Here is a 25,704-nt window from a genome sequence, read left to right on the forward strand (position 1 = left end):
ATTTGTGAATTAACGGACACTTTAGTATAATGTTTAACTTGTTCAACTTCAAAAAAAAAAAATTGTAGCTCCTCAAAATAATTGAATACATTACATTAACTTAAGTTACGGTAAAAAATGAAAAAGTAGTTTATTAAAAACAAAGAATTCTCTCAAAGAAAAAAAAAACCTGTAAAATCATTTGAATTTTTTGAGAGGCATTCAATTTTCTTTTTCTACAAACAAAATCATGGAAAAATAAACATATTTTTATGTAGGGTGGCGGTGTCAGAGGAGCCTGATAGGGGTAGTAATCACTAGTTTGAAAGTGTAGACAGTTTACGATATTCAATTAAATTTTTATTTATTATTTACAATATACATTTTGAAATATTAATGTTACTTTTTTTCAATTTTTACTGCCAAAGACACGAATTATAGTAAACGTAAAGAAAAGATCATTCCTTATCATAATTATAAAAAGAAAAGAAAAATAACGCTTCAGTAAAAATAAATAAAGAAAAGATAAGCAGCGTTTACATGTATAAATACGGATACATATCAGTATTAAACAAAAGTGCTATAATTTATAATAATTCAGTTCTTCTTTATAACAGCTAGTACATAATCTTCTGGATGCGCATATTTCGTTTTTTTTACTCTATCGCATAATCATTGCTACTATTCAAAATAATAAACTACAAAATATAAAATAATCTTAGATAATATTTCGTTTTTTTCTCATCTTTAAACTGCAACTATGGTTGTTAGTGCATAGCATTCATGTCATACGTAATAATACATACATAACTTGTGTATTACATCATACCTACATGCACACATGCGACGTATGCTTCGGAGATAATTTTCGCACAGTAATAATAGTAAAGAAAGAAGGAGTAACATAATATAATGTCGTAATGAAAAATTTGCAGCTTTGATGGTTATATTATAAAACGCTGTTTGCTTTTCGCTTTATTGCTCGATTAGCAATGGTAAACTCAATTTTTTTTAACTAGAACCACCATTTACGTGTATTTACACCTCATAAAAGTCTGTTTCCTTGCTTGAAAGTAGGTGACAATAAAAAAACAAGATTTTTAATTTGTATCTTTTGTGATATCATTACCTTTACAATTACTTTTTAATTTTTCTTGTAAATTTCTTTTGGTATAACATTTTTTAATATTTCACGCGCGGTTCGATAATTTCTCAGCGTCCTAGACATTCGAAAATTTTAGTACCATGAAAAAGTATAAATTTATTGCAAAGCGTACACTAAGGAGCCTATCCACCTTGCACCCATATATAAAATACTAAGTGCAGTATAACAAAGCTCTTTTTTCAGTGTGAATCAATTTTTTTCACTATTGACATACAAAGCATGTTTTTTTTTTTTTTTTTTTTTTTTTTTTTTTTTGTACAAATAAAAAAAATATATAAGAAAAAAAATTTTTATAGTCATCACGATCTTGCCTGTTTACGACTTTATTTACACTTCTAATCGCGCTAACACCTCAAGCTCATTCAATGGAAAAACACAATATATTCCTTTTGTTTAAAGTGACAATATTTTTGCATGAAAAAAGTATTGTCCTTACATTAGTATAGTTATAAAAAAAAAATTTATCTTTATTTTTGCTCTTAAAAATTGTAAACGTGATAAATTTTCTCCGTTTTTTTCTATAAATTGTTATTGCATAAGATGCTCATTAGTTATGTCAGTTGCCTTGACGTACAATATACGTATAAATCCATTGGTAACAATTATGTGTTACGATAAACATGGGTAAGTTTTCGCCCTCGCAAAAAAAACTACCCTTTTCTAACCTATCCGTTTATTCGTTTCTCGAAATTAGGCAGCCGCTTCCTCGATCACAGCACTTTCCTTAATATTACAGTCGACGTCATTTTTTTCGCTCACTAATTCTGTAACACTCACCGACATTTCACTCAACTTGTCCTCGATAACCGCGATGCTACCCTCAACGATGCACTTTGACACCGAGATCTCAGTTTTAGCCTCGACATTCGATTCGATTACCGGTGCCGTTATTTTTTCCTCGATGCTTGGAGCGATTTCAGGAACAACGACCTCAGCCTTCGCGGACATTTCTTTCATCTCCACATCCGTTTTTACTAGCGCGGGTGTAACTGTTTTTTCTTCAACGTTCGCAATCGATTCTCTTTCAACGCTAAGGCTCTCCAGCTTCTGTTCTACCTCGGGCTTCGTGCATGAGTCATTGCTGATCACTGTTTCTATTTTGCTGACAGTTTCAACAATCGTTAACTCTTTGATTGGCTGAGGGATCACTTCATTACCTTCAGGAACTTCTTGTTCTTCTTGCCGTGGCTGTCCCTCTTGCTGCACTTCGAGTTTCTGTTCCTTTGACGTTTGATCCTGTTTTTGTTGTTTATTGAGTTCCTGCTCTTTTTGTTGTTGTTTTTCTGACTCTTGTTCTCTTCGCCGTTGTTCTATTAATTGCTGTTCCTCCAACTGTTGTTCTTTCAACTCTTGCTCCTTTTGCTGTTGTTCTGTAAGCTGCTGTTCCTTTAATTTCTGCTCTTTCAGTTCTTGTTCCTGTTGTTCTATGAGCTGCTGTTCCTTTAATTTCTGCTCTTTTAATTCGTGCTCCTTTCGCTGCTCTTCAATCAGTTGCTGTTCCTTTAATTTCTGCTCTTTTAATTCTTGCTCCTTTCGCTGCTTTTCAATCAGCTGCTGTTCCTTTAATTTTTGCTCTTTTAATTCTTGCGCCTTTCGCTGCTCTTCAATCAGTTGCTGTTCCTTTAATTTCTGCTCTTTTAATTCTTGCTCCTTTCGCTGCTCTTCAATCAGTTGCTGCTCCTTCAACTTTTGTTCTTTTAGCTCTTGCTCCTTTCGCTGCTCTTCAATCAGTTGCTGTTCCTTCAATTTTTTTTCTTTTATCTGCTGTTCTTTTAGCTCTTGCTCCTTTGGCTGCTCTTCAATCAGTTGCTGTTCTTTAAACTTTTGATCTTTTATCAGCTGTTCTTTTAACTCTTGCTCCTTTCGCTGCTGTTCAATCAGTTGCTGTTCCTTCAATTTTTTTTCTTTTATCTGCTGTTCTTTCAACTCTTGCTCCTTTTGCTGCTGTTCTATCAACTGTTGTTCTTTTAAACGCTGCTCTTTTTGTTGTTGCTCTTTCAGTTCCTGCTCTTTTTGTTGCTGCTCTTTGTGCCGTTGTTCTCGGAGGTATTGCTCTTGCAATGATTGCTCTTTCAGTTCTTGCTCCTTTTGTCGCTCTCCTTCAAATTGCTGGTTTTGTGGCTGTCGCTCTTCCAATTCCTTCTGTTCTTCCAATGTCTGTTCTTCAAGCTGCTGCTGCTCCTTTTTCTGCTGTTCTCTCAACCTCAGCTCCTTTTCCTGCTGTTCTCTCAGCTGCAGCTCTTTTTGCTGTAGTTCTTTCAGCTGTTGCTCCTTTAATTGCTGCTCTTTAATTTGTTGTTCCCTCAACTGTTGCTCCCTCTGTTTTTGCTGCAACAACAGCTCTTGTTGCTGTTCTTGAATAAGCTGTTGCTGGTGTTGCTGAAGCTGCTGCTGGACCAGTTGTTCTTGCACCAGCTGCTGTTGAGCCATTTGTTGCTGCTCCTGATGCTGCTGCTCGGGCGTCTGCAGCGGGTGCGGTACACTTCGACCGACTCGAGTACGGCTGATCTGGTTTTGCGGAGCGGAATCTGGTGGCGGAAGAATTGGTATTGCAGCCTTTGGTCGCCTAACAGGAATAGGTTGCTGCTGCTGTTGCTGCTGCTGCTGCGCTGGACTATAATATGTGCAGCCTTGAGGCTGGAAGAGTGGCACCTCCTGCGGTGGCGGTGGCCCAGGCTGTTTATTAAAATCAGTTATTTCGTGAATAAACCCTTGGATTTGTTTTTCTTTTTTTCCAATATGCTATTGGACTAATCACTCATTCAAGGAGGTTCTTGCTAACAAATGAAAATAGCATAGTGCTCCAGTCAACTAACCTGTACAGCAGCTGGATTGTAACCCTGATAGTTGGGCTGGAAAATGGGTCCATTGGGACCAGGTACGTAATTGATTATGCCAGGTGGGGCTTGTTGAGACGCTAAAAACTGAGGAGGTGGTACGAGGTATGGCGGCGGTGGCGGTGGAACGTAGCCAGCTGGTTGGCCAGCAGGCGGGCCCATGGGGATGACAGGCTGTGGAGCCAAAGGTGGAGGCGGTGGTCCACCTGCACCTGGTGGTGGCTGTTCATAAGGCCCTGGTGGTGGCGGTGCCTGATACCCTGGAGAAAGAGATTACGATTGTGAGGGTTTTTCAAAAGAATGATTGAATGATGAATTTTTCAAGACGTGCATGGGATAGAACACATTATTGATGATAATCGTTCAGGCAGACGCGAAAACTAATTTTAAATCGCCTTTGGAAGCAGCAGAAGCACACACATTGTTTTCATTGGACACGAGACAAATAGACAAAAGAATGTACTCGCAGAACATAACATGACATCTACAGAACAAATTTTTGGTTCATAAGCTCATTGACTCGAAATCTTAAATTTATTCGTACGTCTCTCATGAAACAAAATTTTGTACATTCCAATAATTTCATCTAAAGCAGCTTTTTAATTACCATAAATAATTTATAAACACTTGAAAGAATTTCTGTAAAAATACTTTTCTATATGCAAATTTATACAAATATTTGTGGAACCACTGGACTCAAGAACTTATTCAGCCATCCATTTACTAAAACCATAACGCATGCAAAAAAAACAGCAAACAACACAAAAATTATCTTTTTTGCTTTCCAGTGCTTCTTACCTTGAGATTCTAAAACTGCTCTTGAACTTCCGGCTAAAGGGTACATGTGGATATAGAAGGCACAATTTAAAAGATTTATATAAAAAAGATGAAAGTAAAGATTTACTCGCTGAACATAAGCATCAAGCTTGAGTAGTTATTTAATTGTCTACTTGTAATGTTTCGTAATTATAATTAAAAAAGTGGCGAATATTTTGCTAATTAAAAGAAATTTCAAGTGTTTTTACTCGTAATATGTTTAACATTAAAAGTGTCAAAGTATGTTAGTGAAAAACAAATTTCGTTAATATCGATGGTATACGTGAAAGTATCGAGAAATAGAGAGTGCAACGACAAAACTTACAAAAAAAAAAAGAAAAGTGAAACAGAGTGATAAAAGTAAAATTTACCTTGAGGAGGCGGATAATAAGTGTGCTGAGGCGGAGGAGCAGTATGCGGTGGCTGATAATTCTGCTGGGGAGGAGGAGGGTTGGGCGGTCCCTCGACGATTGGCGCTCTCTGGCGTAGGCTCGAGTAGCGCTTCGGTCTGTTGGTCGCGTGATCTTGCTGTAGCTGTTGGGGCGGTGGTTGCTGCGGAGGCTGCTGCTGTTGCTGGGGCAGAGGTGCCTGTTGAGGTATCGGCGGAGGCGGATGGCTTGTTTGCATGCGCGATGGAACTGCCGTCGAGTGCTGTTGACCGGATGGCTGTGCATAAAAGTGCTCTGAAAATGAAAAATAATACATGCTTCGTAATATATTTTTTTTTTTTTCTTGTATAAAGTGTTTCTAGACTGAAATGAATTTCAACGAAATTTCAAATTTCGCCCCAACTCTGAGTCAAATTATCTAATATACTGTGATGTAATTGGCAGACTTATAAATCATGAAATAAGGGTGACAGGCGACCGTGATAAATGCATCTTAAAATATCGACAAGCTAAGCTACTGTTGCGTATTAGAACGGATAAAACAGGGGTATAATAATGATAAATAATAAAACGCACAAATACTCACTGTTCTGTCTTGCAGCATGATGATACAACGGGCCTTCTGCTGGCATACTCATGTGTTGTTTCACATCGTTTAAAGCCGATTCTTGTTCGATGTTGCTCCTCCTATTATCAGCAGGCAAAAGTCCAGGTCCACGGCCCTTTGGCTTGGGCTCTACAACCCTACTGCCGGTAACGTTGTTATTTGCATTGGCTTTGAAACCACGTCCACGGCTCTTACTGGCTGCAAGACTCACGGATTCTTGAACTTGGGGTGATTTTTTGGTTATTTCACGCGGAGTTTGCTTTACAATCACTATTTTCTCAGCATCGCTGGAAGTTGCACTTGTTTCGTTTGATTTGATATTTTGAATGTAAGGAATAACGTTGGGCTCCTTCTTCCAGACTAAATTATTTCGTTCGTTTGGAGCTTGATTTTCGTTCCTGAAAACCGGTTGAAAATTCAGTTGTAAATTAAATGTTTGAAATGATTTAGTGTTAGGATATTTAAACCTTGCCCTACTTACGCTTGACTGTTAGTAAATTGTTTAGTTTTTGTCATTTGGGTTTCAGTCTGTTGTAGTGCAGGGAAGTTCTGACTTTTGTTTGAAGGTGTTTTGTTTTTGTTACTGTACCAGGCAGATGTGATGACAGGCTGATCTTCATTCATAGTTGGAGAATCCTTTTCATTTGGATTCAACGAAGGGAACTCCTCACCAGTACGATTACTTTTTCTATAATTAGGTTTGTGAATAGGCACGTTTCCAGAAACTTTACCATACGCATCTTCATCCTCCCAATTGCGCGTGTACTTATTTGGGCCACGACTGCAGGCAAAAAAAAAAATCAAAGTAAAGGTAACAAACGTATACGTGAAAAATTTGAAAAAGCAAACAAATAATCTAAAACTGCAACTGACCCATATCTTCGTCGTCTGCGAGCTCTAGGAGGACCTTCTTCGTTTCTAATGTCATAGCCATACACTGCTATCAGTTCGGCGTGGCTCTTTGGAGCCTGCTCTTCGTCGTTGTATCTGTCATGATCCCACCTGTCTTCCTTTTCTTTCCACACCTTCTTATCTTTGACTTCCCTTTCGGTTGGTGGCTCTGCAGGTTCTTCGCTGGGCTCGTCCGCAGTTCTGTCATCGTGCTCGTAGAACGTACCCCTTTTAGGAATGTACTGTGGATTTCTGCGGTCTTCATCGTCATCCAGCTTTTTCTGAGGTTTTTCCTCTTCTTGGCCATCACCACTTTCTCGCTGAGCTTTATCTTGAGATTCAGTGTCAGAGTCACTGCCTGCACTATCGTACTCTGAATCATGCTGGTCTTCGGTGTGTTTGCTACTCTGTAAACAAAAAAACCGTCAACTCAATTTTAGAATCAATGTATCTATACTATTTTCTAGGATCAGATATAAAACAAATGTCGTGTGAAAAAATCTTCATAGGTATTAGGATACCAGTTAATCATTCACAAAGTCTGTAAATGCAAGAAAGAGATCGAGCATTGAAAACAGTATAACGTGGATCGAGGGAAAATAAAGTATGCCATACACAATCAGCTTGAGAACTCGGAGCAACATAAATTCATCAATCAAAAGTAGATCAGGTCAAAGCGCTTTTTGGGTCAAACGAGAGTAACAACTACCAAAAAATTATGCTTGTGCACTCTCATACGTTTTCCCCCGTAAACTTGTAGAAAAACACGTGGTAAGTGTCCTGTCCTTGTTATTCACAACTTTCTTATGCAATACTTATAGTATTTTATTTAGTCATGATGATACACTTATTTTCGGCATATCAACACACGCACGTGCTCTTGCTCCGATTTCTTACTCTCCACAGTAAACAAATCCGAGGTATGTATAAGAAAGTATAGCAAAGGAGTTAAAACAAAAAGTGGCCAAGTAGAAAAAGCAACGCAAAGTAGGTACTAAGAGTAACCAGTTGCAATGATAACAAACAAAAACAAGCCTATTGATAAAAGCCTGACAGGCAAACAAACTGATCCAACACTCCACTTTAGGTATATAGATATATATAGGTACTCTTGCGAGTTCTGACTCATCGGACAAGTAAGAACTTATTGAATTGAAAATTATTGTTGCATCATCAGGTAGGTACTTCGAAAAACGAGTCTTTTTATCATATTCCACGTAAATAGTACCAAAAGCAACGAGAACCATGAACAAACCCAAAGACAATTAAATCATGGGACTTGTGTACGTATCGAGGAGGGAGAAAGTGAACCTAGAGAGGACGGGGTTACTAACCTGGGTCGCCTCTTTCGTTGAGTTGAGCTCGTCGTACGAGTCGGAGAGGTCGTCCGAGCCCCCGGACTGCTTCCTACGGCGCCGATGAGCGGACATTTTACTATCCTCGTTTTGCTCTCGCTTTTAACTCTTCAGCTCCCCAATCTAATTATTTTCGCTCAATTACCTTACAAAATCAGATTTGCTACCCTGGAGTCGTGTTAATTACGTCTACTTACGTTGAACTGAACGTAAGAAAAATAAAAAATGTGCGATCTAAGCGAGGGTGTTCTGTTGTTCTGTACCATACAACTCACGACTTACCACCTCACCAGGTCACCACTCTCACACGACTGCATAATACAACATATGAAAGTTAGGTTGTAGCAACTTCTTACAGAGAATAGAGATGAGTAGAGACTGTAGAGAGATTGCTAACGCCAATGCTACGGCGTGAGACAACTTTTTTCCACTGATCGGGGCGACCCGCCGCGGCCAGCCGTCGAACCAAGGCGCACATTTTTCGAGAGTGCGAGACTCGTGACGAGTCTCGCACTCTCGAAAAATGTGCGCCTTGGTTCGACGGCTGGCCGCGGCGGGTCGCCCCGATCAGTGGAAAAAAGTTGTCTCACGCCGTAGCATTGGCGTTAGCAATCTCTCTACTCTACTCATCTCTGCTTCTTTAGCACCGGTCCGAGACTGCCGGGACGCGTCATTAACATTTGTGACAGATCACTTGACGCTAAAGTGACCGTCACGTGGCCAATGTTATTTTTTCATGACACACTACTTTTAATAATTTTAATAATTTAATTTCACACGAATGCTATGAACAAATGATTAAAAACTAATGACAGTCATGGCTGCATCTATATTTTCGAATAATGTATTTAATCTTTACGATTTTGACGAATAGTTACTTCATTTAAGTTACCAAAATCGTGAATATTGTACTTTGGATATTGGGGCGGCAGCAATCGCTGATGAGAAGCAGAAACTGCTGAAGTCCAGAAGGGAGGTTTGCGTCAAAAGTTCTGCGTAAACGAAACAGCCAATCAAAGAAATAGGATTTGGTACCAAAAGTTGAAAATTGTTCCCCTTTTTTCAGTAAAAATCTCGAGATTTTGTAAAAAGTATATTATTATTGTTATTCGTGGCCGATAATTGTAGCAATCACATCAAAATTCGGATGGCATCTATACTGAGCAACTGAAATTTGCCAGTTTGTTTGCCAGGCAAGTGAGCAATAAAATCTCTAGGTATTGGACTCGATGCAGAATTTACACGAGAATAGACATTGTACTCACATTGTTTTGTTTACTTTTTTTCACAGTAATTGATCAATTTTTTAATACTTTCTAACGATTAATTAAACAGAGTGTTGTGATGGTAAGGTAAGACAGTTTTTAGAAGAAAAAAGTAATATCAAAAATATCATTAAATGCTGTGATGGTGCGTGGGGGAACTGTTTTTGACGCAAAATCCTCATTCCGGAATTCCGCAGCTCTAAATTCTACAGAGTACAGAGTGAGATCGCGGCCCTTAGGTGTAAGGTGTTTGTACATAAACACACCTTCCATAATCCATCGGGTGCTTATCAACAAATTGTACAGAAAATTAGAAGCCGAGACTGACGTACTTCATAGGCTTCAAGTCAATTATGTGAAACGTTTTCCAAGAAACTGCACAGCAGAAAGAAAACAAGCTGCCACGGCTCCAAAATGAAGACGTGTCCATCAAAGATGTTTCGGCTGACGTGTCTAGCCCTGCTTCTAGTCAATTTGTTTGCTCTTGGTCTTGGCATCGACGCCAAGGCCTTTGACGATAATGTCCTCTTCAAATTCAACTGGCCGGGCTCTAGTGGTGCTGACCTACTTGTAAGTTGATTTGTTTTTTCACCAGGAACTCGTTTGCTTGGCGACACACATGCTTTTTGACGTTGAGGCTACCTCGGTCTCTTACTACCTTTTTTAACATTATTGTTCAAACGATCATTCAGAATTTCTACTCTAGAGGGTTAAATGTTTGGAACAGTTGATTATGACACTTGGTGCATTTCAATCCCATCTTTTTCCAGGAGTCCCAAGCAAACGCAGAACTGTACACCATAACATCGCCAAACAAGGAAAAGTATCAATGCTTGATACCTAATCTTACGGACAAGGAAATTGCTAGTGATCAAGCGTACACTGGAAAAAATCCAATAGAACTCCTGTCTGTGATGTTTGGACCTAGTGGTTGCTCTTATAAGGTGATAACACTTTGAATTGGATTTGAATTAGCAACGATGATCAATCGAAGCATCCATATAACTTACTATTTACAGCTGGATTCATACTGGACGTATGAGCTTTGCCATGGAAGACACGTCATCCAGTATCACGAAGAAAGGGATGTGAAAAATGTTGAAAAACAAAAATATGAACTTGGTGCAATCAACCCGATTCGATTAAAGGCTCTATCAGCCATGTACGATGAATTGGCGAGCGATCCAAACAGGAAAGCCAAAATTCCTTCCAGAAAAATCGATGGAGTCAACATGACCTACGTTGAGATGGAAATGATAGGTGGAACGGTTTGTGATATTAACAGTAAGCCAAGGTCCGTTAAAGTTATTTACGTATGTCATCAGCACGAAAAAATTGAAGTCCATTCCATAAAGGAGGTGGCATCGTGTGAATACGAAGCCATTGTTAAAACACCGTGGCTGTGCGAGCACCCAGATTACAGGCCGCAAGATACCAAGGAAAATAAAATAATTTGTAAGCCCTTAGGTAACGCTCCGAGAAAGCCGAGAGCATTGATGGCACTGGAAGCTGAGAGAACGAAAATGAAATACCAGAAAGTTTCGGTAATTTGTTGAACGCGTGTTGACGTTTTTTTAAGATTTATTTTTAGTTTCAGTTTTGGACATCACACCTGATGAAAACACTCGAGTAGCTTGATTTTATTAATTTTTTAATTTAATTCCTTAATAGTAGCATGCATGTTGTTACGTTGTGCTTTTTTTACTCTCCCACTAATCAGTGGCTCAAAAGCATATAGAAATTTTTTTTCGTAATTCAAAATTGTAGGCTTATTTGTTTTATATTAGTAAAAATTATGCAAGAATGTGTGCTGATTATTTTTTCCTCAGGAATCGAAGCGACAAAAAGTTATGGCCATCTACCATATAGATAAGGATGGTCAGGTTAGAGTATTTTTTACATTTATAATTCAAGTCAATTGCTTCTTTCTGTCTTTATTAAAATTTAACAGATAAATGGTCTGCTTTCATACTAACAACTGACAGGGTAATAACTAAGGCTGGCATTCTTGTTTTCATGACTAATGAACTTTCCAGTTTTCTCCCTCACTTGCTTTTCAAATCCTATTCTTAAATTTAGTGCTTACCAAATCCATAATCATCTATCATTAAAATTGCACTTAACTATCGTACTTTTATTTGTTTGATTTTTTTTTTTTTTTTAATTACACCATATCATTTAATTGTTAACGTTTAAGCAGCAATGCTTTCACCCCCAAAAAAATGAATAGTAATATCTACAACGTTCCAGGATGGGCACTCTCAGCTGAGAATCGAAATTCATCCTGTTGACGTGACTGGCCGACCTTTTTCTTCGGAAAATTCGTTGAGCTACATTAACCATGGGAGTAACGTGTTGAAAAGTAACACCTTGGAAAATTTCCTGAATGGTGATAATTGCTTACAAGGAGTACGTACGATTTAAAAATCATGCCTTAAAATTTTGAAAAATTGGTTTTCAAAAAAAAAAAAATTATTTTTTTTCAGGGAAGAGGGTGGTGGAGATTTGAATTCTGTTACGGGCGTTCGGTTACCCAGTACCACGTCGAGTCTGATGGCACGAAGATTATTATAAATCTAGGTGAATTCGATAAAGAAAAACACAAGAAATGGATCGAAGCCAATCCAGAGAAAAAACCAAAACCTGCAGAACAGAGGAAACACGTGTCGCATTTGTACAGTCAAGGATCGATGTGCGATGAAACCAAAAAGCCACGACAAACTGAGGTAACGTTACCATTTCAAATGAAAAATAACTACGTTTTTGCTTGGAATGTTGAAAATGCAACTTTTTTTTTTAGGTAAAATTGAAATGCGTGAAAAATCGAATCGGCAGTCCGTACAGCGTATCGATGTACTTGGAAGAACACAAGACTTGTGAATACGAACTGGAGGTAGAATCACGGCTACTTTGCGACATCTTGGAATACGCGGACGACACGTACGGCATAATCAATAACGAAAAGGGTCTTATTAACGTGGACAAATTAACGTCAAATTTGCGCGTCAAGGAAGACGGGGATAAGATAGCTCGAGACGGAGACGCATTGTAACTTTTGAACCGGCGTGTAAATACACAAAGAGCGTTTTTCTACTACTGAAAATTTTTACGAAGTCGCACGATAATTTAGGATGAAAACGTGCTATACCCAAACGAGCGTGGCTGTTGTAAATATAACACTAATTTTTTTCACGAGTTATTAGTGTGTGCATTGTGACGTTTGAACTTGAAACTTCCGAGTTTTAAATACTTGTTCCCAAAGTTTAGATAAAGACGTTGTTGTAAGAGAATGGCAAAATAAAATATTTAAGTTACACAAACGAATAGAAGTACTACTATTTATTTAATGCTATCATGTTATCCCATACGGTACACACTTTGTTGTTTTTTCGGTGTTTCAGTTTTTTATTTTTGTATTTTAAAAACAAATCGCGTTTTGCTTAACCATTACACCAGTGCACTGATAGCACGCGAAACATCATAAAGCGTAAAATATCCATTTAATCTAACTTTCCTTAATGAATCTAAAAACTCGACGAGACTACTGTCCAATGTTCAATCCAACGCCGACGTTGATGTTGTGCTTGGCGTGATCCATGACAGCGCTGAGCAGCAGAGACCCTTCGAGTATCGGATGCAGCCTCTTCTCGAACACCGCGCCGACCCGCCAATTTGTGTCAACGAATCCTCTGAGCACCACTTTGGCCATCGGCGCGTCGACTCGATAAACCAGCCTCGACTTGGACTGCCCAGCCACAAAGTTCTCCTGATGCTCGACCCCCATCTGCAAGTGCTGGCTCTGCTTGTGGTGGTAGCAAACTCTCACTCCAGCCTGTCCGACCGTCGTGGACAGAGTACGGAACCCGGTGCTGTACCGATACGCCAGCGCCCAGTTGGTCCGCCTACTGCCCGGGGACTCCGAGCCGTGGTTGTGGGCGAGCTCGACACCGAGCGTCATTCTCGGGCTGGCCGCCTGCAAGTACTGCAAAACAAGGACGCCTTGCTGCTTGGCGACAACGGGGTTCACCAGAGTGACGCCCAGCGTGCAGTCGTCCGTTCTGTACTCGACCGTCGACCGGATGCACTCGTACCGGCCGCCCTTGATCTTGGCCGCCAGCTTGAGCCTGCACCTGCAGCCGAGGGTGTGCGCGAAGTTGGCCATCACGTCACCGTTCGGCCTCACGTTCCCGTACAGCTGTGGGTACCGCTCTCTGGGCCCGACCCTCTTCGTCCCGACGTAAGAGGCTCCGAACCTGTATCCCTGCTCGCGGTCCTCTTCCCGGATCTGGTCCGCGATGCACGACCCCTTGGGGCACATGGCGAGCGCGTGGGTGACGAAAAAGTGCTTGCTCAGGTTCTTCTTGCATGTCAGGCGCGCGCCCTCGAAGAGCCGTGACTCGAGATGGTCGAACTTTTTGTGGATCTCCTCGAAAGTGCCGGGGTTGCCGGGCTTGTAGCCTTCCGGGCAGGGCACGCAGCCCGGAGGGTAGTCTTGATAGTCATGGGACAAATTCTCCAGCGTCGAGTACGTGACTCCCATCTCGTTCGAGCCTCACGTGGGCCGCATTTTGTATTTGCAAACGGACTCGGCTGGCGGCTTACTTGGGACGATTTTTATCGCGTACTTGTCGCTGGTGTTTACCTTCGTTTGGCAGTGCAATATTAGTTTTGGTTAAGTAAAAAAGTGTCGCACGTCGTGCACCGTGTGCGCTATGAACTTTGGTACGAATGGCTGTTGCACATACACTTGCCCCATTTTCGAATTTGAATATATTTCATTAACTTGCCTATCAGTTTTACCATAAAAACAATCATTTTTACAGAAATCGCTAACTCGGAGGCATGACTAATTGTTACTCAAACTTTGCAGTGGCAGTATACCATCTGTTTAATTTTACTTTTGTCATATATAATACTTAAACCTCAATCGCACAACTTTATCATCAGAACGAGCCGTTTTTTTCATTTCAACGTACTTATTGTTTTGATCATTTTTGCCACAAATAACCAGATTATTAAAAGTCTTTAGTTTGTCCCTACGAACAAAAACGCCTGCGCCATTTCATTTTTTTGTTCGTTTCCTCGTTTCTGTAGACCGAGACACGCCCCCACATGCCATCGAAAAATTTTTGTGAGTGATTCGGCATATGTGTGTGTGGACTAATGACCGACACTGCCTCATATAGATTAGACAAATACCTGGAGCTACCGCGTTAATTGATTTTTAATCGCGTTTGAATACTTGGGAACCGAAGCGATTTCCTTGCTCGATTGCGGGAAAGTGGATTTGAGTCGCTTCTGGTTATATCTCGCGGTTGAGACAGAAAGCTTGGAGGAATACATAATTATGTTGGCACGAATGAGGATGAGAACCCTGGTGTTTAACTGTACACGTTTACAAACACCACGAGTACCAGGACCAATTTAATACCCTCCCCACTTCCCGTTCACGTTGTTTTAAGGCAGAAAAGAGACGACAAACGGCCAACCCATCCAAGTAGAAAATGGCCCAAACGTTGCTTACAACTTAGGAGATCGACAAATCGATGCACATGCATAATGGCACAATAGCACATTGTGCATTGATTGTGCCCCGGTACAGAGAGAGAGAGAGAGAGAGAGAGAGAGAGAGAGAAAGTATCTTGTCTTGTGTTGTTGGAATTTGTTTTTAAGTATTCGAGTTACCATTTTTTTTTCTTACTACTCCAACGGCACAATACCTTATAATATACCTGGGCATCGCAAGGTCTTACTGTCAAAAGTCCATCGGACACTGTAAAAGCATTACTGTAATTCCATTTTATGTACAAAAAAATAATTATCAAAAAAAAAAAAAAAAAAAAAAAAAATACCCCATAAAGTGGTGGAACGAGGTTTCGAACCCGAGCCCTCCAGGGCGAAAAGCGTTTATATAGCTATACTGGGCGTACAATAGAGAAATAAAGAGATTATCGGCCAGTGCTGCCGCTATCCAACCTTAGCAGAGTCTGGAAGCTGAAATTCAGCTTAGCTGATTTATAGGTACCTACAAAAAAATCTTACTTTTGCATTACTTATTTTATTGTGTGACTTTAGTTAATTTTCTGCCACGATGAAACATTTGATGGTTAAATTAAATCTTTTGTCCTGACTCTCTTTACAGGCAACGCCAGTTGCTATATTTTCGGACTTTAAATTCTAATCGGCCTGCGTCTATACGTTCCGCAAAACATTATCAGTTACCATATGTAAGCCATTAAACAATTATGTAAAAGCGAGTTTTTATTTGTTGAACACGGCATCACCCAACTCTAGTTCCTACTCGAGAAGCTTCAAGTGTTCACCGCGATGTTAAAGGATGGGGAGATGGATGGCTCTGATGTCGGACAGCTTACTTTCGCAGCCTCTAAAATTCACCACCTCGTGCAAATTAACATTGATAATTGGCACTTACTTTAGCTCGTGATAAGAGTGATTATGTGTGCTGTGTGAAGCTCAGTTTAACCTAGAGGACGACAGAGGTTTGTCCCTTGTATATTGTACAGAGAGTATAGAGTCTGGAGGCCCTAAAATTTGTATGTACTGCACATATATAATATGTACTATACGTTGGTAACAGGGGTGATATGGTTACCCCGTTACCGCTGCCACCGGTAACGTCGATCCGTCGTTAGGGCTCAACGTCCAACACACATTTCTTCTGGTGCCAGGCCGCCTGACGCTCTCAGGCTCTCTAGGTTTTGCTTTGCAGCGTAGGTACCTACACGACCCTCGAAAACTTTGTTGAATCTCCGGCTGCCAGATGTCTTGGCTCTGGTTTTGCTGGATCCGCAAGTGGCGAAAAAAAGGTTCAGTTAGTATATAAGGCCGTTTAACACCAATCTCTCTCGGAAGTGTGTGCTAGTGATGGCACAGCTGAACATTGATCGCTACACGTAGTTATATGGCAGATCTGCTCAGTGGGTGTTGTCACGTGGTCGCTTATAAAAGTAGCTGGTGCACGACTCCCGATGCGCCTGGCAATGTCCGGACCAGTCGTCGAGGCTTAACCGCCCCGTGTGCTGGTGTTGAACGGGGCTTTCAGTCCCATTCAACCTTGCCGGACACTTGCCTGGCCCGCACGGTTGAGTTTTCTCACGTCGCTCCTCGAACTTGCCGCGATTTCCAAATTTGGGGGGCATTCGAATAGGTCTGACGAGGTAAATTTAGTCGCTTCCATATATAAGGCACCGCAGTTACGCGGCACGCCATTTTTTGCCATTTTTTGCCATTTTTTTTTTTTTTTTTCATCATTGCTTCAAACAAAAAAATCGGTAATTGAAATATGTAGAATTTGTCGAGTACTTATTGACAATAACTTCGAAACATATTTTAACTGAGCAAGACTGATTGTAGGGTTGATGAATTGGGCAGTGCTTTTTTATCAAAAAATAAATAAACGTGACTCGTATATATATAGCATACTGGTACATTTAACTTTATGTATAGCTTACAACGTTACAAGGCATCTCATCTATTTGTACAAACATCATAAATATCACACTCGCACATAACTACAAATAACTAATTTCTACGTTACGAAAAAGAAGGAAAAAAACTTTTTTTGCTCCCAAAAATAAAAACATCGCGCACATAACAACTGTTTGTACAATAAATCAGCACTCAATGGCTCTCGTCGTCCTTCACCCCGCATTCGGTGTTTATTTCCGAAACCACTTGATTGAACAATGATTCCCAGCTCCAAACTTCGTCCGTCTCTCGCACCAGATGCTCCGAGTACAAGTTGTCCAGAAGAGGGCTCAAATTCACACCCTCGAAGGTTGAAAATTTTTTGTTCCTCACGAGATCGGTGTCTAATTCTTCGTATGCCGCTGCTGCTCTGTTTACTCCGACCCTGCGATTTTCCACACAATTTCGACGTTACGAATAAGTTTAAGACTATTATTTTTTTACAAAACAAAATATTTGTTGACTAAATGCTGACGAAATTGAAAATTGTTCGTTATAATGTCGAAGCTTACAAAAAATTTCATTATAAAAAAATTTTTATTATAACACATGCATTGTTTTTACTACTCTTTGAGAAGTTTTTTAATTATTTCTTGGTGGATTTCTTTTTTTTGCTACATACAAATCGGAAATGCAATTTAACCCTTTATTCATTTCCAAAAATAGAATTTTCTTCAAACATGGATTTTTAACACTAATGGTCCAAAAAACATTGCGAAACCAGTCACAATTTTCAATGTAATTCATTATAATTTTTCTACTATTCCAGTAAAAATTATTTAATTAGGTATGAACTAACATAAGATGTTTTGCATTAATAACAATGGCGTCTAAAAACTGGTATAAGATATACTTACGAAGGAACTTTGGAAATTTCTAGTGCGTTGGTATCGTCAATGATTTCATCCAGATCTGGTATTATCGGAATATCTGGGAGAAAAAAGTTGACCACCTTATTTTATAAACTGCGGATACTAAAAATAAAAAATATGAAAAAACGAGCTTTACCGTCTTCTTTGGAATTTTTTTTGTTATTCAGCAACCTCTCTCTGTAAAAAAAAAAAAAAAATAACAGTCATTTTTCGTATTACATGGTAACACAATTATAATTAATCAAATTAGTCGAAACCAGTAGGTGTACTATTAACTCACTGTTCTATGGTGGAAATACTTCGGTGCCTGAGGAAAAAAAAAAATTATTTTTCAATCATCACATGGGATTGTGGCAAAAGCAATCGGTATGTTACGATGACTTACTTGGCGCTTTTGAGATCGTCGCCCCAGCCGGTCTTACGGCTCCGCGGTGGCACAGGTGGCGCGGGTGCCTTGATCGACTGCCTCCTCGAGGTCGCCGTTTCCGGGCCGTCGAGCGCCTCGTCCTCCGATTTTCCCACGTGCGTGACGTTTCCGTGACCAGCCCGTCTTCCCAATTTCGGGATCAACTGCAATCATTGGCATGATGGCGTTACGAGTCAACGAATAAAGTCTTACAACCGCTCGGCTGTGGTTTTTATTTTACTTCAAGTGATAACGATTGGGTGCGTTGGCTGATTGTCCTTGTGCCTCTAACTTCTTATTATTACAATACAAGGAACAACATTATGGGTAATCAACATAAGACTGGGCAAGTCCCACTGTTCACTCATTTGTTGTTTTTTTTAGAGGAAAAACTTTAACACTAGTTTTACAAGTGCCCTTCAATTTTAGTTTCTGTAACTTCACCTGATCAAACGTCAAATTTAAGCTTTCTATAAAAACGTTAACCAAACTATTCAACGTATCGTTTACTGCAATAAAATTATATGTATAAAAAACACGATTAAGCGCTACGTTAACAGGTCGATCTAGCGAATCAATGGGGCCATGATATATAATCATTATTCTGAGCTCTAAAAAACGTCCCAATCTCTATTATTCATCGCTGAAAGGACATTGATTTTTTCGACAAACTATGTATTACAATAGCGAATTTCGATCAAAAATCAATTAACTTCGCTATATGCAGGCAAAAAAACGAAACGAAACCTATAAGCAACTGAAATGATGTTACCATCATATAAAAAATAGGGAAAAACTCACGTGAAAAACCGACGAGCGTGCCTTGAAAATGCCAGTCCCCTCCTTGGAAGTCATATTATTCACATCGTACCCATTTTATACCCACCAAAGAGGGGGGGGAAAAAAACATAAAAAGGTAAAAACCGAGTTAAAAATCCTCAGCAACAACGCGCGTCCCACCCTCGTCGTTTCATTGATACGTCACACAATACAATAAGTATAGTATCTACATCATACAGATACGAAATAGACTAAAGAATGAAACGAAGCGCATCGGAGTGTGGCTTAGGTACAACAACATAATATACAACAGACATGATGCATCGGTCGGTCGCACCGCAACTGTTGCCGAGGATTCTACCGCGTAAGTGTATACCCCCGACTGCAAAGCCAACAACACCGCATGCACGCACGAAGGAGCGGAGAGGAAGAAGAACCTGTTCTCTCACTCTCTGCGTCCGCTATTCCAAAGGACTCTCGGGAGTCCGCGAGTATAACGGTCACCTCTCTCTCGCGGACACCGTCGTGCTCCCTCTTATCCGCGGTGTATATGGGAGTTCCTTAACCTCCCCCCCTTCCGCGGATGCATAAAGTGCGGGGCTAATCATCAGTTTACTCGTCAGTTACGAGGAGTATGATCGGTATCGGTTTTGGATGCACGCTTACCTACTTGGGTGTTTCTGCGAATTTTGGGGAAAGTGTATTTTTTGCGGGTTTTACCTACCTCTCACAAACATGATAATATATAGCATATTCATATGCATTAAGTGTGTTGAAGAAAAAAAAAAAAGAAAAAGAAAACATTTTTCGCTGAGCAAAAACGCGAGGATAAACTAGTTTTAGTAGTGTTACACGTTGGAAGGACTATACCATACGTATAATTTCATATGTAAAACTTGTATCATTGCATGGGGGCTACAAGTGTAACTGCGAACTAGTTGCCCACTGATTTTCCGCCTTGTGTGGGCGCACATGTCTATCAGAGCACAAATCGAGATAGGAAGCGCGCGAACCGATTAACATTTTTGCTCACTTTTTATTATTGGCTGCGATTATATACGATACAATTGTGTGGGATACTCAGCAGGGGTGCTCGGATGAACTGAGAAACTTTACGAAAGGCCGGGCTGTCGCGTCGAGGCTACTATGGCATCGAAAATCAGTGGTTTGTATGTATATTGAAAAAACTCATTAGCTCGGCGACGTGAGGAGTGCACGCAGGGAGGGACGGTAATGACTTTGGCTCGAATGGCCTTTGAAAACATCAATGACGATTTATTTCAACCAATAAATTCCAAGCGCGACTTATCTATATATACGTCGGAGGGAGGGAACGAGTATTCCTTGAACCATTAGATCGCCTCCATTTCTCTTTACAAAAACAAAAATGAAAGTTTTGACAATATTTTTTGTGACTTTTAATACGTTTTATCTCATTTTAACAATCGATTGATAAATTTCAAATATTATTAAATTAACTTTCAACAGTTTATACATATGATAACTTATTGCTAAAAAGAGCAGCGAAACTCTCTCTTATAATTTACTAAAAGTCATGCAAGTACACTGCATGCACGACAACTCGATTTGTCGAGTGTTATAATTTGTATTTATACGTTGTGGTTTTATAATTTCATTCAAGTTTGAATTCGTACGTTTTTGTGATTTTACATTACTATTGTAGATAAGAAGCCTTACATATTTTCTAGATATAGAAGCATTGAACCCACGCGTGACAAGCTGCCGCCTCTACGCCTATTATAAGATTATTAAGTTATCTTATCATTATGTTTTATTTTGAAGAAAAAATATGATGGTAATAATAATACTAATAACAAAAATAATAATAACAATAGTGAACTTATAATTGACATAACAGTAATATAAAAAGTGGACAATCTTTTTTTTAAGGTACACATTTTACCATAAAGTTTTTCTTGTTCCACTAAGTGATTCAACAAAACGAAGAAAACATTACACAAGTATCGAATGATTTGTGCATCGGCACAGGCTTTTTTGAATTTTTTTTAACAACAAATTCTTCTACTCTCTTCCTTATAATTATAGATCCCATACATTTAACACAAAGTCATTAAATGCATTTTAATTTAATTTTTTTTATCTCCAAAATACTTGGTTAATTGAAAAAAGATAAAGCTTAAAAAAAAATAATAATAATAAATAAACGACTATTCAAACGACTTTAGTTGTAGTGAAAGGTTAAAAGTGTTTTAGAATTTGGAGTTCATATTTTTAAAAAAGCATCTACCAAGGCTCAAGTTTTATTAAAATTATTTTTCTCACTCTTCAAGATCTAAAAAAAATGCATCCCAAAAGTAGGTATTAAAAACACCATCTATCCATTTTTACACACTACACAAAAATACATTGGGAAACACCAAAATTCAATTGAACTTCAATTGGATACGCAACAAAGTCAAAAAAAGATTTTTTTTTTTTTTTTTTAATCATCATTTTTTTAAGAAACAAGGTATTCTTTGTGATTTATTGATCAAAAGCACAATTCTTCGCCCAAAAAGTACATGCATTTTACGAATAACTCATGAGGGAACCATTTATTTAAAAAAAAAACAAATATCAATAAACATCTACGGATAATTTGTACACCAAAGACTTTGTGATGGCAGAAATCTTTTTACAACATCATTTCCAATCAAACAAGCTTGTCCGCGGTATTGATGCAAAACTACAAATGGCCGAGGAAGCCAAAACCGAATGTAAAAAAAAAAATAATAAATAAAAAAACTTCATAAAGTTTGCACAAGATTTACCCCCCATGTTGCCAACAAACTCACCTGCCCAACACGCCATATATAGACACAAAAGACATCGCCCCAGGCAATGGAAGCGTATGTACATTTGTGAAGCGTGTGTATCCTCTCACCTGCTTCGATCTGACGTCGAGATCGTCCCAGTCTTCCATGCCCGCCCCTCGCCGACACTCTCCCTTGTTCCCTTCCTTCGCAGAATACGCAGTATACGGACAGAGGAAGCAAAAGAAAATGCGCAAAATGCCGAGCTGCAGCGGGGCTTTGTTTCGTTGCGCAAACTTTGTTCGCCCTCACCTTTTCCTTGCTTGTTTCCTCTCTCTCTATCTCTTTTTTTCTCTTCGGCTTGTGTTTGCAAACGGTAGCCACGGTAACCGGGTATACGCTGCACCTGTCTTTGTTGTCGCCGCCGATTCTGTTGTCCTCGTCACCAGTGCGCGTCTCCTCCAGGACAATTCTCAATTTTGTTGCGGCTTTTGTAATTCCACTTGGAATAACACATTGGGTTATTTGGTTATTGGACATTTTGTCAGTTGTTGCAAGTGGAATTTAAATAACGCTGTACACCACAACTTTTTTTTTTGTTTTTCATTCAATTGTGACACAGTACCTACTGTGGCCTTTTATATAATATTATTATATTGGTGGTACCATCCGCGGCATAACCCAAAATAGGAAGGTTTAAGTATTATTCCTTGAGTTTCATCCAATCCAAAATCCTCGTATGCCACATTCCAAGAGAAATTCCTAATAGGATGACAAATGTTACATTCAAGTGTGAAACTGCCAGTGTGATTACATATTATTTGTCAGAGGGTATGTCCGGACAATGAAACTGAGCCCAACGGTGTAGCTAATACAAGCTCTGCCGATATAATATTATAGGGTCATTCAATCAGTTATAGCTTTTTACTGCAATTGATCCAAGAAAATCTTGATTAGGGCTTCATGAGACCTCGAAACTGATCTTGATATTGTGTTGTATTGTCTCAAATTTTTTGAAATCTTTGAAAGACTTAAAATGACTTAACGAAGTTTTTTTTAATGACTTCAAGTGTGCGCAGCCCCTCAAGCGTGTAATCTTGACTTGATATAAAAATAAATCATAGACTTGTTGCTTAAAATCATATCTAAATAACTCCTTTTCTAATTTATTTAATAAACACAAACTAGCTAAATTTTAGGATAAAAAATCTAACATTCTTTCTGAGAACAATAAATAGTTATAAGCTGAAGACTTTTTGTTGCAGGTTCTCCATTATAATATTTTTTCTAAATGATTTATTTATACTGATTACATCTAATTTCATTCTTAAGATAAAAATAAATCGTTTTTATGTTTTTCAGGAATTTTGTTTAACAAAGGTATTTTTTGTAATTAGTAGACTATTAAAAAAATATATTCATAACAGGTGATTTGACCCAATTTTTAATGAACTTACTGATTAGAAAGATGGAAAATAAATTACAATTTTTATGTTATCTTTGTAAACAGACACAGAGTCTCACTTAATACAATACATAAATAAATAATTAAAAATTAAAAAAAAAGTATTAGAATTTTTTTTTTTACAACTAAAATTTAAAAGAACAAAAAATGTTCGTGTAAGTATTTAATTGTTTCAAAGACAGCTTTGTGTTTAATTTTTAATATTTTTTTCTTGAGTACTTTTAAGTTTTTTGTAAAAGATTTTACTCAAGTTATATTCCTAAAAACAAACATCAAATAAAAAAAAAATAAAATAAATGGAAAAAAGGTATGACATAGAATAGATAAAATATGCGAATGTCCATAGAAGAGGGTGGAGGGAGTCCAGTAATTCTATGACGATTTCATTGCACCTGTATCCAATTTCTCCGTTTCAAAAAAAATGCGCGAAACGCCAAGCTGCGGGGCTTTGTTGCGCAAACCTTTTGCTTGCTTGTTTCCTCTCTCTCTCTCTCTCTCTCTCTTTGGCTTGTGTTTGTAAACGGTAGCCACGGTAACCGTGTACTTGTATATACGCGTAGGTATAGTGCGTAGGTGGAGCTCTTCATGTTGTCTTTACGCATTTTCAGGTTGACAGGTGCGGTAGCGCATATATATATATATATATATGTGTGTGTGTGTGTGTGTGTGTGTGTGTGTGTGTATGCGAGCGATTCCGTGGAACATAGTTTTTACTCAATGAATGGTATTTAATTGCCGATGGATTTTTTTATCTCTTGTATTTTTTACAAAAAATATCTACTTTGGACTAGAATAAAATTATAGAAATTTTAATTATATTATAAATAATCTGTAACGCATTTTTTAAGTTTTTAAGATTAAAAAAAAAAATTGTGTATTAGGATCTTGGGATTAAGTATTATTACTTTTTTTTTTAGTGATGTTTTCCTCAATCTCGTAATTGTTAAATAAGTGTGAGGATCAAGAAGTACAACTAATAATTAAAAAACTGAAAAAAGCTTCCTCGAAAAAGTTTTTGAAACGAATAAAAATATTATCGTACCACTTATCATAGAACCGATAATATTATAATGTTCTGTCCCCATACATCTATACAAAAACCAAGTGATGGAAAATTGCAACTGTTTTAATAAGACTGAAAATCTTAAAAATGATTTGAAAATTGTGAAAAAATCACGCATGTCAGGTTATTAGATAAACATAAATTATTAGTAGGTAGGTACCCATGATTGAATGAGAAAAAAAAACCTTTTTTTTCCCTCGTTTCAAGGGACTTTGAAAACAAAATATTTTTCGTGGAACATCTGAGGAAAGGGTGTAGTTTTCCTTTAGCAGTGTCTCACGTTCGACCGAGAGTCCTTTCCTTCCTCCCTTTCCTCCGTACATTGTATATATAAATCACTTACTCCATATAGTGCGTGAGAATGGCGCACTCGTGGGACTAGGTATACCTACCTCCAATGCAACGTACGGGGAGCACTTACTTATTAGCTGTTTGTTCTCGAAAGAAAGGGAGGAAGAACGTCCAAGTATATATAATATACATAAGCGTAAAGTGTAGTTTGGACTCTTTGGGTGTTGGTATATGCGTGGCCCGTCGGATCTGCGAAATAATAATAATGAGTCACGCGCGTTCATTTCCTCCTTCCCGATTTCTGCAACATATCGCGCGATAAATCTTCACTAATTAATGTTCTGGACAATGCTGTACTTTTTTTGTGTTTTGGTACAATCCTCGATTTTCCTTAAAATTTACGATTCGTTTTTACGAGGAAACTTAAGAAGAAACGTCGTAAAAATCACTTTTTTTCAAAAATTCTTCAAAAAAAGTAACAAAAATTATTTTAAAAACTAAAAAATTATCATTAAATACCTACAGCTCCTTGATTACGCTTACTTGTTCCAAATCACACGAAAAAAAATCTGTTAAAATTTATTTTGTTCAAGATCGTTATGCCCAGCTTTTATTGCGTCTCCATCCTTTTCAAGATTGCATACAAAAAAAAAAAAAAAAATCAAAGTTATTTGTAATTTTTACATTTTTCATTATTAATTTTTTTTAGGTTTTCACGGAAAATATAAAATATTATAGTTTACTCTATTTTCGTGAATAATAATATTAATTTATGCATTAAAAACCAAAATCATATTTTTATCGTCAACTATACGTGAGATGATACCCCACTTACCAAATAAAATTCACACACAATCATTATACTATATATATATATATATATATATATATATATATATATATATATATAATCCTCCACGTGGTGAGTCACTCACTATTTACATACAACATAATGGAGGACCTAAATATTTTTCTTGAATTTACTATAGTCACTCTGTATAAATATCACCCGAGCGGTGTATCAGCCCGAGCTTTCTCACCGATTCATAGCCGATTAATCACCCAAAACCCATGTATTAATTGTTTTATTTTAGCCATTTGACGCGCTAAAAAATTTTTCAAGAGCTTAACGAACCCGCTGGTATTTTCTCTGGCCAATGTGCACATATATAATATACATACTAACACAACCACTTGTATTTATAACGAGGACTAGAATTCCAGCGAAACTCATGGGGGCGACATATTACGTATAGGTGGG

General features: G+C 38.3%; 4 protein-coding genes across 9 annotated transcripts; 1 reads left to right on the forward strand and 3 right to left on the reverse strand.

Moving 5' to 3' along the window:
• Window positions 1-317: 317 nt before the first annotated feature.
• btz (CASC3 exon junction complex subunit) lies at window positions 318-8,396 on the reverse strand. 4 transcript variants are annotated; one of them, XM_089592556.1, is made up of 11 exons: window positions 8,019-8,396; window positions 6,667-7,091; window positions 6,275-6,574; window positions 5,773-6,191; window positions 5,169-5,480; window positions 4,780-4,812; window positions 3,961-4,241; window positions 3,483-3,820; window position 3,118; window positions 2,351-2,620; window positions 318-2,281 (listed from the first exon to the last, which is right to left on the reverse strand). In XM_089592556.1, exons 1-11 carry the CDS (start codon window positions 8,112-8,114, stop codon window positions 1,835-1,837), a joined length of 2,922 nt encoding a protein of 973 aa, XP_089448682.1. In that variant the 5' UTR covers window positions 8,115-8,396; the 3' UTR covers window positions 318-1,834. The 4 variants fall into 4 exon arrangements, with proteins under 4 accessions (XP_089448682.1, XP_089448689.1, XP_089448672.1 ...); XM_089592563.1 differs by lacking the exon at window position 3,118 and having other exon boundaries at window positions 318-1,931; window positions 1,983-2,441; window positions 3,381-3,820; window positions 3,970-4,241; XM_089592546.1 differs by having other exon boundaries at window positions 318-3,820.
• A 971-nt stretch (window positions 8,397-9,367) lies between these two features.
• LOC106642871 (endoplasmic reticulum lectin 1) lies at window positions 9,368-12,622 on the forward strand. 3 transcript variants are annotated; one of them, XM_014357776.2, is made up of 7 exons: window positions 9,368-9,874; window positions 10,075-10,248; window positions 10,324-10,848; window positions 11,134-11,187; window positions 11,555-11,713; window positions 11,791-12,030; window positions 12,105-12,622. In XM_014357776.2, the coding sequence occupies exons 1-7, from the start codon at window positions 9,719-9,721 to the stop codon at window positions 12,354-12,356; spliced, it is 1,560 nt and encodes a 519-aa protein (XP_014213262.2). In that variant the 5' UTR covers window positions 9,368-9,718; the 3' UTR covers window positions 12,357-12,622. The 3 variants fall into 3 exon arrangements, with proteins under 3 accessions (XP_014213262.2, XP_014213265.2, XP_014213263.2); XM_014357777.3 differs by having other exon boundaries at window positions 9,369-9,874; window positions 11,570-11,713; XM_014357779.2 differs by lacking the exon at window positions 11,134-11,187.
• A 223-nt stretch (window positions 12,623-12,845) lies between these two features.
• Window positions 12,846-13,844, reverse strand: LOC106642864 (mitochondrial import receptor subunit TOM40 homolog). Its single transcript, XM_089589982.1, has one exon. It carries the CDS (start codon window positions 13,842-13,844, stop codon window positions 12,846-12,848), a length of 999 nt encoding a protein of 332 aa, XP_089446108.1.
• Window positions 13,845-16,945: 3,101 nt separating this feature from the next.
• IFT43 (intraflagellar transport 43) lies at window positions 16,946-21,812 on the reverse strand. The gene is made up of 6 exons (XM_014357767.2): window positions 21,756-21,812; window positions 18,050-18,234; window positions 17,945-17,971; window positions 17,801-17,841; window positions 17,650-17,722; window positions 16,946-17,177 (listed from the first exon to the last, which is right to left on the reverse strand). Exons 1-6 carry the CDS (start codon window positions 21,792-21,794, stop codon window positions 16,946-16,948), a joined length of 597 nt encoding a protein of 198 aa, XP_014213253.2. The 5' UTR covers window positions 21,795-21,812.
• Window positions 21,813-25,704: the final 3,892 nt, after the last annotated feature.

Source organism: Copidosoma floridanum, unplaced genomic scaffold (genome assembly GCF_036245765.1).
Source record: "Copidosoma floridanum isolate Cflo_tuat_1 unplaced genomic scaffold, Cflo_Japanese_pri ptg000001l, whole genome shotgun sequence".
Lineage (NCBI taxonomy): Eukaryota > Metazoa > Arthropoda > Insecta > Hymenoptera > Encyrtidae > Copidosoma > Copidosoma floridanum.

What these genes read in the sequence shown, in the direction of transcription:
- btz (XM_089592546.1), bottom strand. Translation starts at nt 8,114, where the DNA reads ATGTCCGCTCATCGGCGCCGTAGGAAGCAGTCCGGGGGCTCGGACGAC. An exon ending in CGCAGACGACGAAGATATGG is followed by an intron (nt 6,575 to 6,666) that starts GTCAGTTGCAGT and finishes TTTTGCCTGCAG; the next exon opens with TCGTGGCCCAAATAAGTACA. An exon ending in ACAATCCAGCTGCTGTACAG is followed by an intron (nt 3,821 to 3,960) that starts GTTAGTTGACTG and finishes TTTAATAAACAG; the next exon opens with CCTGGGCCACCGCCACCGCA.
- LOC106642871 (XM_014357776.2), top strand. Translation starts at nt 9,719, where the DNA reads ATGAAGACGTGTCCATCAAAGATGTTTCGGCTGACGTGTCTAGCCCTG. An exon ending in GTGATAATTGCTTACAAGGA is followed by an intron (nt 11,714 to 11,790) that starts GTACGTACGATT and finishes ATTTTTTTTCAG; the next exon opens with GGAAGAGGGTGGTGGAGATT. An exon ending in AAAAGCCACGACAAACTGAG is followed by an intron (nt 12,031 to 12,104) that starts GTAACGTTACCA and finishes TTTTTTTTTTAG; the next exon opens with GTAAAATTGAAATGCGTGAA.
- LOC106642864 (XM_089589982.1), bottom strand. Translation starts at nt 13,844, where the DNA reads ATGGGAGTCACGTACTCGACGCTGGAGAATTTGTCCCATGACTATCAA.
- IFT43 (XM_014357767.2), bottom strand. Translation starts at nt 21,794, where the DNA reads ATGGAAGACTGGGACGATCTCGACGTCAGATCGAAGCAG. An exon ending in TCGACGTCAGATCGAAGCAG is followed by an intron (nt 18,235 to 21,755) that starts GTGAGAGGATAC and finishes CAATGATTGCAG; the next exon opens with TTGATCCCGAAATTGGGAAG. An exon ending in AGTATTTCCACCATAGAACA is followed by an intron (nt 17,842 to 17,944) that starts GTGAGTTAATAG and finishes TTTTTTTTACAG; the next exon opens with AGAGAGGTTGCTGAATAACA.